Source organism: Anguilla anguilla, chromosome 14 (assembly GCF_013347855.1).
Source record: "Anguilla anguilla isolate fAngAng1 chromosome 14, fAngAng1.pri, whole genome shotgun sequence".
Lineage (NCBI taxonomy): Eukaryota > Metazoa > Chordata > Actinopteri > Anguilliformes > Anguillidae > Anguilla > Anguilla anguilla.
The window spans coordinates 3008878-3023024 of NC_049214.1; the positions used below are offsets into that span (position 1 = coordinate 3008878).

The 14147-nt window shown below is 42.9% G+C and overlaps 1 protein-coding gene across 4 annotated transcripts in view; it reads right to left on the bottom strand.

Annotated features, from left to right (window-relative positions):
* The window catches only part of syk (spleen tyrosine kinase), a 40888-nt gene that overhangs the window by 21313 nt on the left and 5428 nt on the right, over positions 1-14147 (bottom strand). For 3 of the 4 annotated variants that reach the window (XM_035391171.1, XM_035391172.1, XM_035391169.1), the window contains exon 2: positions 458-1035. In XM_035391171.1, the coding sequence (XP_035247062.1) occupies positions 458-862 (405 nt within the window). In that variant the 5' untranslated portion in view covers positions 863-1035. Of the gene's footprint in view, positions 1-457; positions 1053-14147 lie in introns of all 4 variants that reach the window. The other variant, XM_035391170.1, reaches the window with a different exon arrangement.

Sequence of the window (14147 nt, forward strand, 5' to 3'; positions counted from 1 at the left end):
GATGTCATCCCTGATTTTCCCTCCTTTTTAGCCCGGGACAGTAGATGTTGCAGACGGGTTCACATACTGAGCGGGTGGACATTCCTTCATATGTTTCCCAAATTTATCCTTTGGCTCAGGGTGAGGAGAGAGTGGGGAGAAGGGGGGGGAGGAAGGGAGAGAGGGGGAGGAGAGGAGGGAAGAGGGGGGAGGAGAGAGGGAGGGGAGAGGGAGAGAGGGGACAGAGGGGAGAGAGGGTGGGAGGAGAGATGGAGGGGAGAGGGAGAGGGGACAGAGAGGAAGAAAGAAGGGATGGGGGAGGGGAGAGGAAGGGGGGTGTCGGGAGGTGGATGGTGTGGGGAGAGGGAGGAGAGGTGGAGAGGAGGGGAGACAGGGGGAGAGGAGAGGTGAGCAGGGGATAGGGAGGGGAGACAGGGAAAAGGGGGGAGAGCAGGGAGGAGAGAGGACGTGTACTGACCTGCAGGTTCCAGGTCTGCCTGACGTACTGCTTGATCAGCTCCTCCTTCAGGTCCTCGAAGGCCCCCACCTTGGGCTGCACCCCCCGCGGCCGGCTGAAGGGCTTCTTCAGCAGACACACCAGCCCGTCGCTCTCCTGCGAGTGGTAGTCGATCAGCTGGATGGGGTCGGCGTGGGAACGGCCCCCGGCGATGGCGTACGTGTCGCTCAGCTCCCGCTCGATGGTGTAGTGGAAGTACGTGTGGTCGTGCGCCACCGACAGGGCGTAGCCGCCCAGGTTGTTCCGGCTCTGCCGCAGCAGGTAGAGCCCGCCGCTCAGGCCGCCCTGCCGCAGGTAGTCCTCCGCCTCCTCACGCGTGATGTTGCCGAAGAAGAACGGCAGGGCGTTGACTCTGTCCGCCGTCATCCTGAAGGCCGGACGCTCGCTCGCTCCCTGACCGGGCCTGCTGTCTCCCCCAAAACTGCTTCTGGTTCCGGACCGGGCTGTCCTCCAAACCGCTTCCTGTCCGGGACGTCCCGCAGACTGCTTCCGGACCGGGATGTCCCCCCCAAACTGCTCCCTGGTCTCTCGCTAAACTCCTAGGAGAAGAAAAGAACTGAATAGATTCGAGCTGAATAGAAGTGTGTATTGTCCCTTAAACAGATACTGGACATGTTTCTTCAGTATAGTACAGCTTACAATATTAAAAACCATCATACATAGATTAACAAATGTATACATAAGCTTATGGATATGGAAAATACTGCAATTATTTTTGTAAATATGACAATATACTTTTAAATGGTGTCACACATCACAGAAGATCAAAGAAGAAATCACTTGTATATTTGCCAATATATTGTCATGGGTTGCAATATATTGACAATATATTCCGATAAATAGATATATATTTCATCTCCATAATGGAATCATCTCAGTAGAGCATCGTATCTTACCGGGAAAGGTAAGTCTGCTGTAAACTTCAGAACTGATTTACTAATTATAATACATGTTATTATATATATTTTCCATTTAATTGCATTTGCATTCCCAGTGAAAGTGCTGTAATTCATTTATTTATTTATTAAATTTCAATTGATGTAAGACCAAGTTACAGTCCATAAGACATGAGAGTTTAGTGAAGAAAAAACATTTATTAATCTCTGAAAAGTGAAAGTGAGTGTGAAATGGTGTACTGTACACATTATGTATATCATGCACATGCTTTACACAACCCATAGCCTGCAGGACTGTAAAATCTCACTACTGCAGCAATATCAGCGCCACCGCATCCAGTGATAACTACACCCAGTACATTGCTTCAGTCAACAGAGAAAACAGCACTGAATTGTTTTATTTGCAAAACAAGACCCTATTCATTTCAGGATTTTGTGCCAACTTCTGCTTTCAGTTATTTAATTAGCTCAGTCATATCTTGATCCGACATTTGCATAAGCCACATATTACAAGTGTTAAGGTTAAAGTTAGGTTTTTTTTTTTTTTATTTTTTTTTTTACTGTGCTCAAGTAGACGAGTGAACTAGCATGGCTTTTTGAGCAGTCGGAAAACTAAAACTAAGGTAAACGGTTGGAACAAAAAACTGGCAGACAGACCGGCCCTCCAGGAACAGAGCTGTGCGCTGGTGATTTATAACCTGATCGGTTTAGTTAGCATGAACGTGAGCCGGTAAGCATTTCAGCAAGGCCTTGGAATATTTCACCCATATTTAAAATTCATAAATCACATATGTGTTGTTTTAGATATATTTTTATTCATTTTGGAATTAAGCTAGGATCATGGAGAAGAAATTACCAACCCCCCCCCCCCCTACCCTCGACCCCCCCATCCCCCCATCCCCCCAACCCCCACACATGTGTGGCATCTATGACTCAGGATAATTACTATAATGACATTTCTTCCTCATCGCATTTTGAAACAGGAAAGGTTATTTCAATTACTCGTATGCTGCGCCTATAAACGGCTTTTTATAGCGTTTGCGTATCTTAGCAACGGCCAAGAGAGCAATACATGGGTGTTAATCACTGCCACAGGAGGCTAGAGGCCTACAGTCGGACCGCCCGACAGATCGGAGAGGTCTCCCCAGTGACCCTTTATCAAAAGAGCAAGTGCTCTCAGTGACTATCTCCGAGAACCTCAAATGGATTTGATATTTCACTGATGTACTTACGTAAATCAGCCTCAGTGCATTTGTGTAACCGATGATAGTTTGCATCAAACATTGGACGTACCAGATATCAGTCAGCACAGATGGATGTGTTTTACTTAAGTAACGTCACTCAGGGGAAAAACAACCTACCAGGGCTCAAATCAAAAATCGTTTTAACCCTTTTACAATGTAAGATCACTGTAAAGTGTAACTAGAGTGTTCTTAACTGAACATTCTAATGCCGGTATAACAATCACTGCTGGTAACTGAAAGCAACCGAGTTCTAGAATGCCGACTTAGAACTTAGAAAAAAAAAGAATTCCAAAAAAAACCTACTCATCAAAGCGTTGAAAAAGAAAACACAGTTAACTTCAGTTCTTCGACGGCTTCTCTGTTATTCTCTTAATCATCGAAGGCATCAACATTACATTACATTACATTACAGGCATTCGGCAGACGCTCTTATCCAGAGCGACGTACAACAAAGTGAATAACCATAACCAGGAACAAGTATGACGAAAACCCTAGAGAGAAGTACCGGTCCAAGTGCAGGGAACAACCACATAATTCAACTTGGACCCTGTAGGTTAAACTGATTAACACTAGCACAAACGAGAACAGCAACAACGCAGTCTATGCAAAAATCAACCATTTCAAAACCTCTTCTGATGTTTTTTTTACAAGGGATGATAAAAGCTTTCTGGCTTCTACTGCGCACACACCATCTCTCGGTAGTGTCCATAGCTACGAGGGACCAGAGGACGATGAATAAATCTCCGGGCACATGCCACGCTTGATACCCAGCAGGCAGAACGGGCACGCTGGGTACACTGGCCTCGCTCTCACACGCAATTATTCTTTTTTCAGGCTTCGTCTGTTCCGACCACACGGCCTGACTTCCTCTCAACCTCTTAACCCTTCATTCTCTCTGCCACAGGCAGTAAAAAAATAATTATCATTATTAAAAAAAAAAAAAAAAAAATTCCTAAATTTTTCTAACATCTAAACTGCTGTGAGCCGGACGGTACAGCGAAATCCTGCGGGTGGTCTGAGCGCACGACTCCTGTTCGACTTTTTTTGGGCCGTTTTCGCATCCAACTGTTGTGCAACACGAGAAGGGCTTCAGACCTTGGCCCGAGGCGACGGCCTTCCCTTTCTTTAAAAAGAGCCAGGCTTATATTTTATAACCCGCGCTTGGGAGGCTACGCATTTGAACAATGCCAAAGTGTAGTCTTACATAAATCAGGGGCTAGGAAATATCATTCCTGGAGGACCTCTGTCACATGCAGGCTTTTGTCTCCATCCCTGGCCCTGGTTTAATTACCTAATTACAGTAACTGGATTCACTGCTGTATTCAACACTGGATTTATGGATCAGACCACATCACACTAAAACCCCTCAGACAAAGACATGGGTCTCCAGTTTTCATTTTGGCGAAAAACTTTTTTTTTTCGCAAACAAAAAAAAAAAACTTTAGTGAGAGTAAGTAAAATATAAAATAAGAGGGTACAAGTAAAATAAGGGAAATATGCGAAAATGTGAGATCACATGGGTTGGGTTGGGTTAATAAAATAATTAAATGCAGAAGTTGGCATGGAATTAAAAAAAAAAATCCTTACCCACATCTGTCCAAAATGAAGCCCTATCTAAAACTTTCTTAGGGTTGTTGTGCAAGTTAAAACATAATTTAAAGAGACTTCAGTTAAATAATTACTGACTTGTGCATAATTTAAAAATGACAAAAACCCATTCTATCGTGAGAACCCATTTGTGGACCAACGTGTATGAACTGCAAATGACTGTGCTTTTGCTGTCTTACATTATACGTACGGTACACTGTAATGAGAACATAAGATGATGAACACAAGCCGTTCAGCCTTTCGAGACTCGCAATTTAATAATGTACCTGGCTGATCAGCTTTGTGAGCGACAACCTAATCTACTCACAAACACAACTGCCATGTAGAACACGCAAAAAAAAAGAAAGAAAGAAAAAAAGTCATTTAAAGACTGCGTTTGACAGACGGTGGTGAGTGTTTCCATAGAGCGGGGTTAAGAGGCGCTGACATTTGCATCGCGTAGCCTAGCGGCGGGAGAACAAGCGCAAAGCAGCCCGAGTGCGCGAGACCCCATCAAAGCTGGATGGAGGAGCGCGAGCCGGCCCCCTTTGTCTTTTGTTTTTTTTTTTACTGAGAAAAACCTGTTTGAAGTTCTGTCCCTTTTGAAAAAAAGCCCTAAAGAAGACATATGCAGTATATGCGTGATGCGACCGAGGCAGCGTGTGACCACAGAAGATTCCAAACCAAATCAGGGCACTCGATTGGCTGTAAAAAAGTCATCGTTATGGCAACCGAGCCACTGAAAGCCAAAGGCAGTATGCTGCAGTGGAAAAAAAAAAACACACACACACACACACACACACACACACACACACAACAAATGGTCCTGTCGATCTGCGATGGAGAACAAGAAGCTGTCAACCTTTTTTTCCCTCTTCTTTTTCTGGGTGGACTCATTCTTTTGCCTGTTTCGCGCTACGCTCTACTCGGTGTAAAGTGCGCCTGGCGTCCATTTTGTGAACCGAGAAAACCCAAGAGACAGAAGACTGTCACGGTCTGGGGAGCGTTGCGATTAATCGAGTATCGCCCAGCAATCAATATTCAGTTTTGTTTCATGAAATGAAATGAAAAAAAATTGTCTTTGATTTGTTGCAGCTGACATGAATTCTTCCTGCCACCGTGACAAGTGCTCCCTCTTTATGGAAGTTTAAAGGGTGCCCGAATGTTTCGTAAGGGACCCAATTTTTTGTGGGGAATTTAAAATTAAAAGTGCGTTTTCCTAAAACTGAGCTCATTTGTCACTGTTAAATGAAAGAACTGTGAAATAAATAAATTGCACTTGATTACTATGAACACATTCTGGCTTGGGCTTAGATTACCATACATCTGAATGAATGTTCTGTGCACGTTCTCTGAAAAAATTTGAATTTTTGCACTGTGTAAGCGACAGAATTGAGCTGTGACACACTTAAAACAGACCCTATTGGTCATTTTGCAGGGTGTCTTGCTCGTCATCACACCTCAACTGCTCTGATTGATTAATTAAGTGCAGAGTAGCCACAAAACCAGCAGGGCCTGTGGCTCTCCAAGACCAGGGTTGGAGACCACTGTTTAATCTAGGCCATAGACCGCGTATCACCAGTCTGGCTTCCAGACCGAGGAAGCCCCATTCTGCAGAAGCAGCTTCACTCTCCTCCATTCCAATCCCTCTAACCGCCATCTTCACCCACCAGTCATCTCAGATCTGTGGTACTAGACAAACACACTGTCCTCCTCAAAACATCACGGTGGAATGTTGGGTATGCAGATTCATCCTGTAAAACATCCAGAGAATCCACTCCTTCCTCACAACCTATTCAGTCCAGCTCTTAGTTCAGCTGCTGGTAATTTCGCATGAGGGCCAATGCAGCCCCTTCCGTGCTGGGCTCCTCGTCTCTACCACCAGACCTCATGACTAATGAAGCGCAAGAACTAAAAACATTCCTTACTCAAGAATATGCAAATAAACAATTTTTGACACCCACTCTCTCTGAAAGTGCAAAATTGAAAAGCAAGCTGATTCCAACTCTTAAAAGATTTAATTTTTGTGTTTCAAGGCCCCTGGATTTTGGTGTTTAAAACTTTTTGTGGTGTGGAATGGGGGCACGTCGAAAGAGGATGCAGAGTTCACAAATGGACTATAATTTCTGTAGACGTCCAAGTAATAGCTACTTTTATTGCCACGCCGGGAGGAACTTGTAGGAGTTCATTAGTCGCCATGGTGAATAATTTAGTCTTTAATCTTGTGAAAAAACTGGATGTGTAATCATGATGAAAGTGTCTGAACTATGACTCACAGATTCTTTTAACTGACAACCTTACATTCTCAAATTTTATTTCACCCTAAAACACAAACCCCACTCTGCATGGCACGAAGTTGTATTCCAGGCGTGAGGGGGCGGCGTGGTCGTGTTGCCGGCTGCCGGCGGAGAGATGGGGGTGCGGTTTAGCCGGCCGGCAGCCGCAGCTGTGGGCAGTTACGTGATTAGTGCTTGGTACTGTATGTGCTGCCTGCAGTGAGACCGGGGGAATGACAGACGCACACGGTCAAAGAGCAGGAGTCACAATAGCAACCGCAACAACGACAACGACAACTACTACGACGACGACTGCAACGACAGTGACAGTTTTGTGGCTCGCTAAAACCTCAATAAACGCGAGCGTCGTGCCCGTCTGCGCCTGTGTGGTCCTGTGGACCTGTGACACCAGGTTTCTCTCATGACTCATGCATTCTATAGCTACACTTTCGCTGTCAGTAACAGCTTGCAGATATTCAGCACAGGAAGGTCTAAAGAGGTCTAAACTGAACACTGCTTGGGAAAAGAGCGAGATGTTTAACCCAGCACTGCTTGGGAAAAGAGCGAGATGTTTAACCCAGCATTGCTTGGTGAAAGGGTGGGATGTTTAACCCAGCACTGCTTGGTGAAAGGGTGAGATGTTTAACCCAGCACTGCTTGGTGAAAGGGTGAGATGTTTAACCCAGCACTGCTTGATAAAAGAATGAGATGTTTATCCCAGCACTGCTTGGTGAAAGGGTGAGATGTTTAACCCAGCATTGCTTGGTGAAAGGGTGAGATGTTTAACCCAGCACTGCTTGGTGAAAGGGTGAGATGTTTAACCCAGCACTGCTTGATAAAAGAATGAGATGTTTATCCCAGCACTGCTTGGTAAAAGGGTGAAATGTAGCGGACTAACATTCCTAAATTCAAAGGGCCTCCATACACAACAAATTAATATTAAATATTTATTTATATTATTTATATAATATTTATAACATGCAGCATATATTGATATATAACAGGTGAAAACCTACAGATGGCTAGTCTGCGCACACAACATAACACACCACTGATTCATTTTTTTTTTGCCAAAGTCAAGCTAGACACTTTGACTTTGGAGGTCCTCTTCAAACGGCTTCACTTTCCCCATCCAAATCGAGGTTAATTTCAGGCACTGATTGGACATGCATGGAAAATGCTAATGGGACTGTGAAGCACTGGAACAGGTGAAGTTCAGAGGTCCCTCATCGGCATCCCAGCTCCCGGTACTGTACCAGCTGAGAGCAAACGGTAAACCAGCCTCGCACCCCACTCAGGTGCCTCCACAGAATTTATGCAGATGGCAGCATGAATAATTTATACCCCCTGGCCCAAAATAAATACCCCCGTCTCCACGCCTCCTGCTGACTGGCAGATCTTCGGTGTTGCCTGGGCTGCACGAATGTTCTATTTCTGTTTATACCTGGCGGGAACCGTTCATAAAATTTGTCTCGCTTTAGTTTATTGTTTTATTTCTATTTATCGCTCACCACCAGGCACAGGCTGATTAAACATTTTTTTTGCTGAAATGATTGGACTTCAAATTATGCCCTGGGCGTTCATTTCGTCAAAAAAGGGACATACCTTTGCTTTGCCTTTGAAACAAAAATACGTTTTTTTAAATGAAGAACAACAGTGGCGCTTATCAGAAGAGTAAAGTTAATTCAACTTCAGTATGGTCCAATAGGGACCATATATACTCTGTAAGAGCTGATTCAACACTAAGCACTTTACTGTGCAGACATCCACAACCTGTTGCCTACAGCACACCCAACTGTCTTCTCTATAATACATTCACATCTCTTTAAAATAAGTTGAGCTCTATTAACTGTTACCTTTACAGTGACAGTTTTAACATGTAGGCATTTACATTTATACAGAGTGACTCACACTGCTTACATTCATTTATTTTACAAACACATTGCATCTACATTGATGGAAATTTACTGAATTCATGCATCCATCCATCCATCCATTATCTATACCCGCTTATCCTGAGCAGGGTCGCGGGGCATGCTCGAGCCCATCCCAGCATGCATTGGGCGAGAGGCGGGATTACACCCTGGCCTGTGACAGGGCAGGAATTCATGCAGATTAACTGTATTGCTCAATGGCTGTGGGAATCAAGGAATCAAACCTGCAACATCTGAATCACTACAGGGGCCGATATGGCTCTAGCCTTTCTGCCGGTCTAGGCGGGATTGCACACGTGGAGGGGGTGGGGGGGGAGGGGAGGGGAGGGGGGGTGGGGGTGAGACGCGGACCCGTTTGGCTCCCCCACCCCGGACGAAGGCTGCCCACCCCGCCTTTGCCTATGCTCATAACTGGCCCTGTGTAGGAGTTTGTGGTCTTCGTAGTTTTCACAGTCGCTCTTCAAGGCTCATGGCCGTCGGAAGCGTGTGGTGTGAAGCGAAGCTATGAGCGGAAAAGCTCACATTGGCGGTGGGAATACCTCTGACTGGAAAAAAAAAGAAAAAAAAAAAAAAAAAGAACGAACTCTTTGTGGCTTTTCACAACCTTCTTGTCCAAGCGAAAACGTGCAGAAACGCAGGAGGTACGTGAGAACAGGAGAGCCGCCTCGATTCGACGGCGGGCGCTCGAAATGCCCCGGCTCGCGCCTCAGGTGTACCTGACACTATGTAAACGCCGTTTGATCCACACCGCGGCCAGCAGGCTAGCAGGCTAACAGGCTAGCGTCCTCACAAACCGACGGTTAGATAGTTAGTCACTGTTTGATCCACACCACGGCCAGCAGGCTAGCAGGCTAACAGGCTAGCGTCCTCACAAACCGACGGTTAGGTAGTTAGTCACCGTTTGATCCACACCACGGCTAGCAGACTAACAGGCTAACAGGCTAGCGTCCTCACAAACCGACGGTTAGATAGTTAGCCACTGTTTGATCCACACCACAGCCAGCAGGCTATCAGGCTAACAGGCTAGCGTCCTCACAAACCGACGGTTAGATAGTTAGCCACTGTTTGATCCACACCGCGGCCAGCAGACTAGCAGGCTAACAGGCTAGCGTCCTCACAAACCGACGGTTAGATAGTTAGGTACTGTTTGATCCACACCACAGCCAGCAGGCTAGCAGGCTAACAGGCTAGCGTCCTCACAAACCGACGGTTAGGTAGTTAGTCACCATTTGATCCACACCACAGCCAGCAGGCTAGCAGGCTAGCAGGCTAGCGTCCTCACAAACCGACGGTTAGATAGTTAGTCCCTGTTTGATCCACACCACGGCCAGCAGACTAACAGGCTAACAGGCTAGCGTCCTCGCAAACCGATGGTTAGATGGTTATTCACTGCTGTTTGACTGCTGCCCCTTTGTTGTCTGTGTCTTAAATTACTGTCATAAACTCAAAGCCGACCTGACACAATAAGTGACCCGCAACCGTGTGTGTGTGTGTGTGTGTGTAGATATATAGACACAAACTCACACGCACACTCATATATATATATATATATATATATATATATATATATATAGATACACAAGTCCTGTTTAGGGCCCCTCAAAAGGCAAGGTCCGGCACTACAAAAGCTGCTTCACATACATGCCCAATATAACCCATTCTTTTTGGAAAGTATACATTTGGAGTTGTGCAAGAGAGTTGTATCAAGAAGAGCAAAAAAAAAAAATTTGTGGTTTTATTTTACCGACACAGAACTTTGGTTTAGTCATACGAGGGGCGTGGCCATCTTTAAGAATCGATGCTATCACTCGCTGCTGGTTTAGTTGTTGAGTCATGAGATAATTTATAGTACATTACATTACAGGCATTTAGCAGACGCTCTTATCCAGAGCGACTTACACAACTTTTTACATTTTTACATTGCATCCATTTATACAGCTGGATATATACTGAAGCAATTTCGGTTAAGTACCTTGCTCAAGGGTACAACGGCAGTGTCCTACCCGGGAATCGAACCTGCAACCTTTTGGTTACAAGCCCAGTTCCTTACCCACTGTGCTACACTCCGTCAGTACAGACTGAGATGATGAATTTAACACGTTTGTGCAAAATTCAAAATGATAAAAAGGGGCATGATTATTTTTTGCATGATACCAATGATATATACTAATTTTTCAACGTAATACAAATTATTATGTTCACTTTCTGAGAAACAAGAGAAGTACTAGGCGACAGAGTGAACTTTGAAGAAGTTTTTTGACAGGGTCAACTTTGTTTTTCTGGCAACATGACAATGAACACCAACATGGCAACAAACCATTCCACCACCATTCCACCGTAGAAATGGCCACAAAAATGCAGGAGAATGGAACCTTTACCCAACAGACCACTTCACCAACGTCCTTAAGATTTCATTCTTAATTGATTGATTTATTTGCACAGCTATTTGAAAATGTCTCGTAATTCAAGAACAACCCCTTTGTAGCCTTCAGACCTGGCTCAAATACATACAGTATTTTTTTTGGCTTCAAATACATTTGTACACTTTACTAAGTTTGCCTGGTGTATTGAAACCTATGACATTCTCTCAAAAAAGTGTAAAGCCCACCTTTTGGTCCTATTGGCAGGCTCAGTTGCACCAGGCAAGATCAACAGAGCACAGAAAAGTATTTGAATCCAAAACAAATACGTATTTGACCCAGCTCCGCTAGCCTTGTCCGTAAAAATAAATATAGATATTTATTCAGTTCAGATGTAGGTTTAAATGTATATACTTGACTGAACTGAGAAGGGAAATGGTCACAAGTCTGACTGGATTTTGGCTGTGCAAAAAGGCCTGTATTTCAGCAAAGAGTTCTCTGTTCAGAGCCACATAGGCAGTCTTCATACACTCACACATGGTTATTTATAGAAGCCTCTACAGGGGAAGGCTGGATGTCACACTCTGAAATCAGAAGCATCTGAAGGTCTACTCTACTTTTATAAAAAATGAAAGGCTGATGACTTCCTTGGCGCCACCTGACCCACTGAACATCGAGTCATTTTATACATACAATACATACGCAAGACATTTCTTGATCTGAATTTGACTATTTCCGATTAGCTCGTATTTGCAATAGTCCCCATCCGACAAGTCTTAGAGTGAAGAATTAAAGAAAGTTTTCTTTTTTAAAAAGAAATAAATAACAAATTGTGCTCAGAGTGCTCAGCGGGGGGTGGGACGGTTTTATTTTTATCAAAATAAAACACATTTGTTGAAGCTGTGAAGAGCTAAAATTTACAAAAAGAGTATTTACTTGCATTGCACTTGATATTTATTTGGCACTAAAATATTACAAAGTCAACCGCTAACGTATTTCGGCTACAAGGTCTTTTTCAGAGCACAAGTCCTATTGCATTCTCTGTTACTTTATATACACAGCATGGAATAGAGTGGAACACAATGTCATGGCCGTTTATTATATTTAAAGGTATGCGGCCCAATTGCCACGTCTGTAATTTATTGCACTTTTCATTTCTGACTGCGATCGTTTCAACCGCCATTATTTATGCACCTTTTTGAGAGGCCTCAGCTGTTCTCCTCCGAGCATGCAGCAGCCGAACACACAAATATGAAATTCAGATACAGCTCTGTTCATGACCACAGGAAATGTTAAATAATCGAGGCTCTGCAACGTGTGCGTTTCTGTGACCCTTGTTTACTGTTCCTAAAAGCTTATCATTTATTTACAGACAACCAAATAGCCTTCATGGGAGAATATCCATTCACATAAATGAGCGCTCTCCCCAAAAGGCCATTGCCAATAAAGACCTACATTTAATATACAGTTTATGACATCAACTTCTTTGATTTTTCAGGCTGTTTGTAGGATCCCTTATCAATGCACTGGCTTCCCCAGAGGTAAATACACATATTTGTGCATTAAGTGAACCCACATAATGTGCTGTAACATTAAAATGCCCATCAGTAACACATTCTGCTTTGAATGTCCCATATTTCTGAATAGATAGAATATATTTTTGCAGGTACAATATTACCTACAAATTTGTAGTTTTAAGTATAATATTTAATATATTACCAAACTGTGTACCTTAATTAATTTTTTTTAGCACCCGGAATTAAATTTCAGAAACATGTACGATGTAATATTGATATTTTATTTCCATATCAGAGCAACAACGTTAAAAAAACAACATATTTTTAAGTTCAGTTCAGAGGTCTCCACCTCACTACTTCACTACAAACTTCTCCAAAGTCTTCGAATACTTGAATCCCAGTATTTATTTGTTTAAGTTAATTTAAAAAAGCATCATTGCACAGTAATTATGAATTTCAATGTTTTCTGTACATACTGAGAAACATCTAGGTAGGATAAATACACTAAGTTAAAAAAATAAATAAATAAATAAAATATCATTATTTAGAGGTAGACATACTGTCCGTACACAAACAAATGAAGATCCAACAATGTAAAAAAGTATGAATGAGAGGCATCAATTGTAAAGCGCTTTGGATAAAAGCGCTATATAAATGCAGTCCGTTTACCATTTAATGTTCTACATTATTCACTGATAAGACTGGAGGACTGGCAGTTGGAATGGCAGTTTGTGTCTTTTTTGTCCGACTCGGGGGGTTGTGTAAAACCTTATAACATTTACTCTACACTGCTGTCTGACCAGGCTGGCTCAGGCCCTGAAAACTGTGTGGTGGTTTAGACGTTTGACATGGGGCTAAAGTAACATTCGCTCTGTAAAACCACCAACGGATTTATCAAAGGAAGTCAGCTTTCAGCGTGAGAGCTGTCTCCAGTTCCTGGTTTGAGTGTACAAACGCAACCCTGCCCAGTGACCCTCCAATTCAAAAAAAACAAAAAAAGAAAAAAGACAGCGCTGCTTATACCGGGTTATTTTAAACGATCAAAGTTCACGTAAAAAAAAAAAAATGCTTCCTTAAAATTCTTAAGATGGTCAGCTTTAAGCTTACCAAGTGAATTTTTAATAGTTGTTTTGAAAGGTGGTCCTGTAAGACAGTGTTTTATTGCATGTGTACTACGAAGGCACACTTTGTTGTATCTAGTTATGTGCATTATCTTATGTTTACCATACCTTTTGTAATGCAGTAGCTTCAAGACACATTTCTCTATGGGGATTATAAAGTTCGTCTTTTTTTATTCATGCAATACAACTCATTGTCATTGCTAAGGAATAGATTCATATTACAGAAATAAAACGTTAACCCTCTACGTTGTTCTTATATCCTCACGGACTGCAAGGGTAGGCTGTGGATTAGTAATATAATTATTTAGAAGCAATTAATGTATCATGGCTTTTAGGATTAAGTCTTTTCTCGAAATAATCATTCATCTTTGAAGATATGCCAAATGCGGGGAAGACTTCAATGTAATTGCCTATGTGATGTTTTTTTTTTAATTGAGGTAGTGCAGTGAGGTACTTGTGTATGCTGTTTACGCTAAATAAATGCCCCTTTATTCCATTTGGGAATGGGTATGCCAAAAAGTTTTCAATAAAAAAATTACAAAAAGGCAAACATGCATCTCAAATGTATGTCTCAAGTGTATTTTAGTACCATAAGAACCACAGATTTTTATCTCTAAAATGCACGTTGCCTCAAGCGAAAATCTTGCCTGAAAATCTCTCTTGATGGCAACTGTTTTTTTGTAATGGCAAAGAATGTATATTTAAATTGTTCCTTC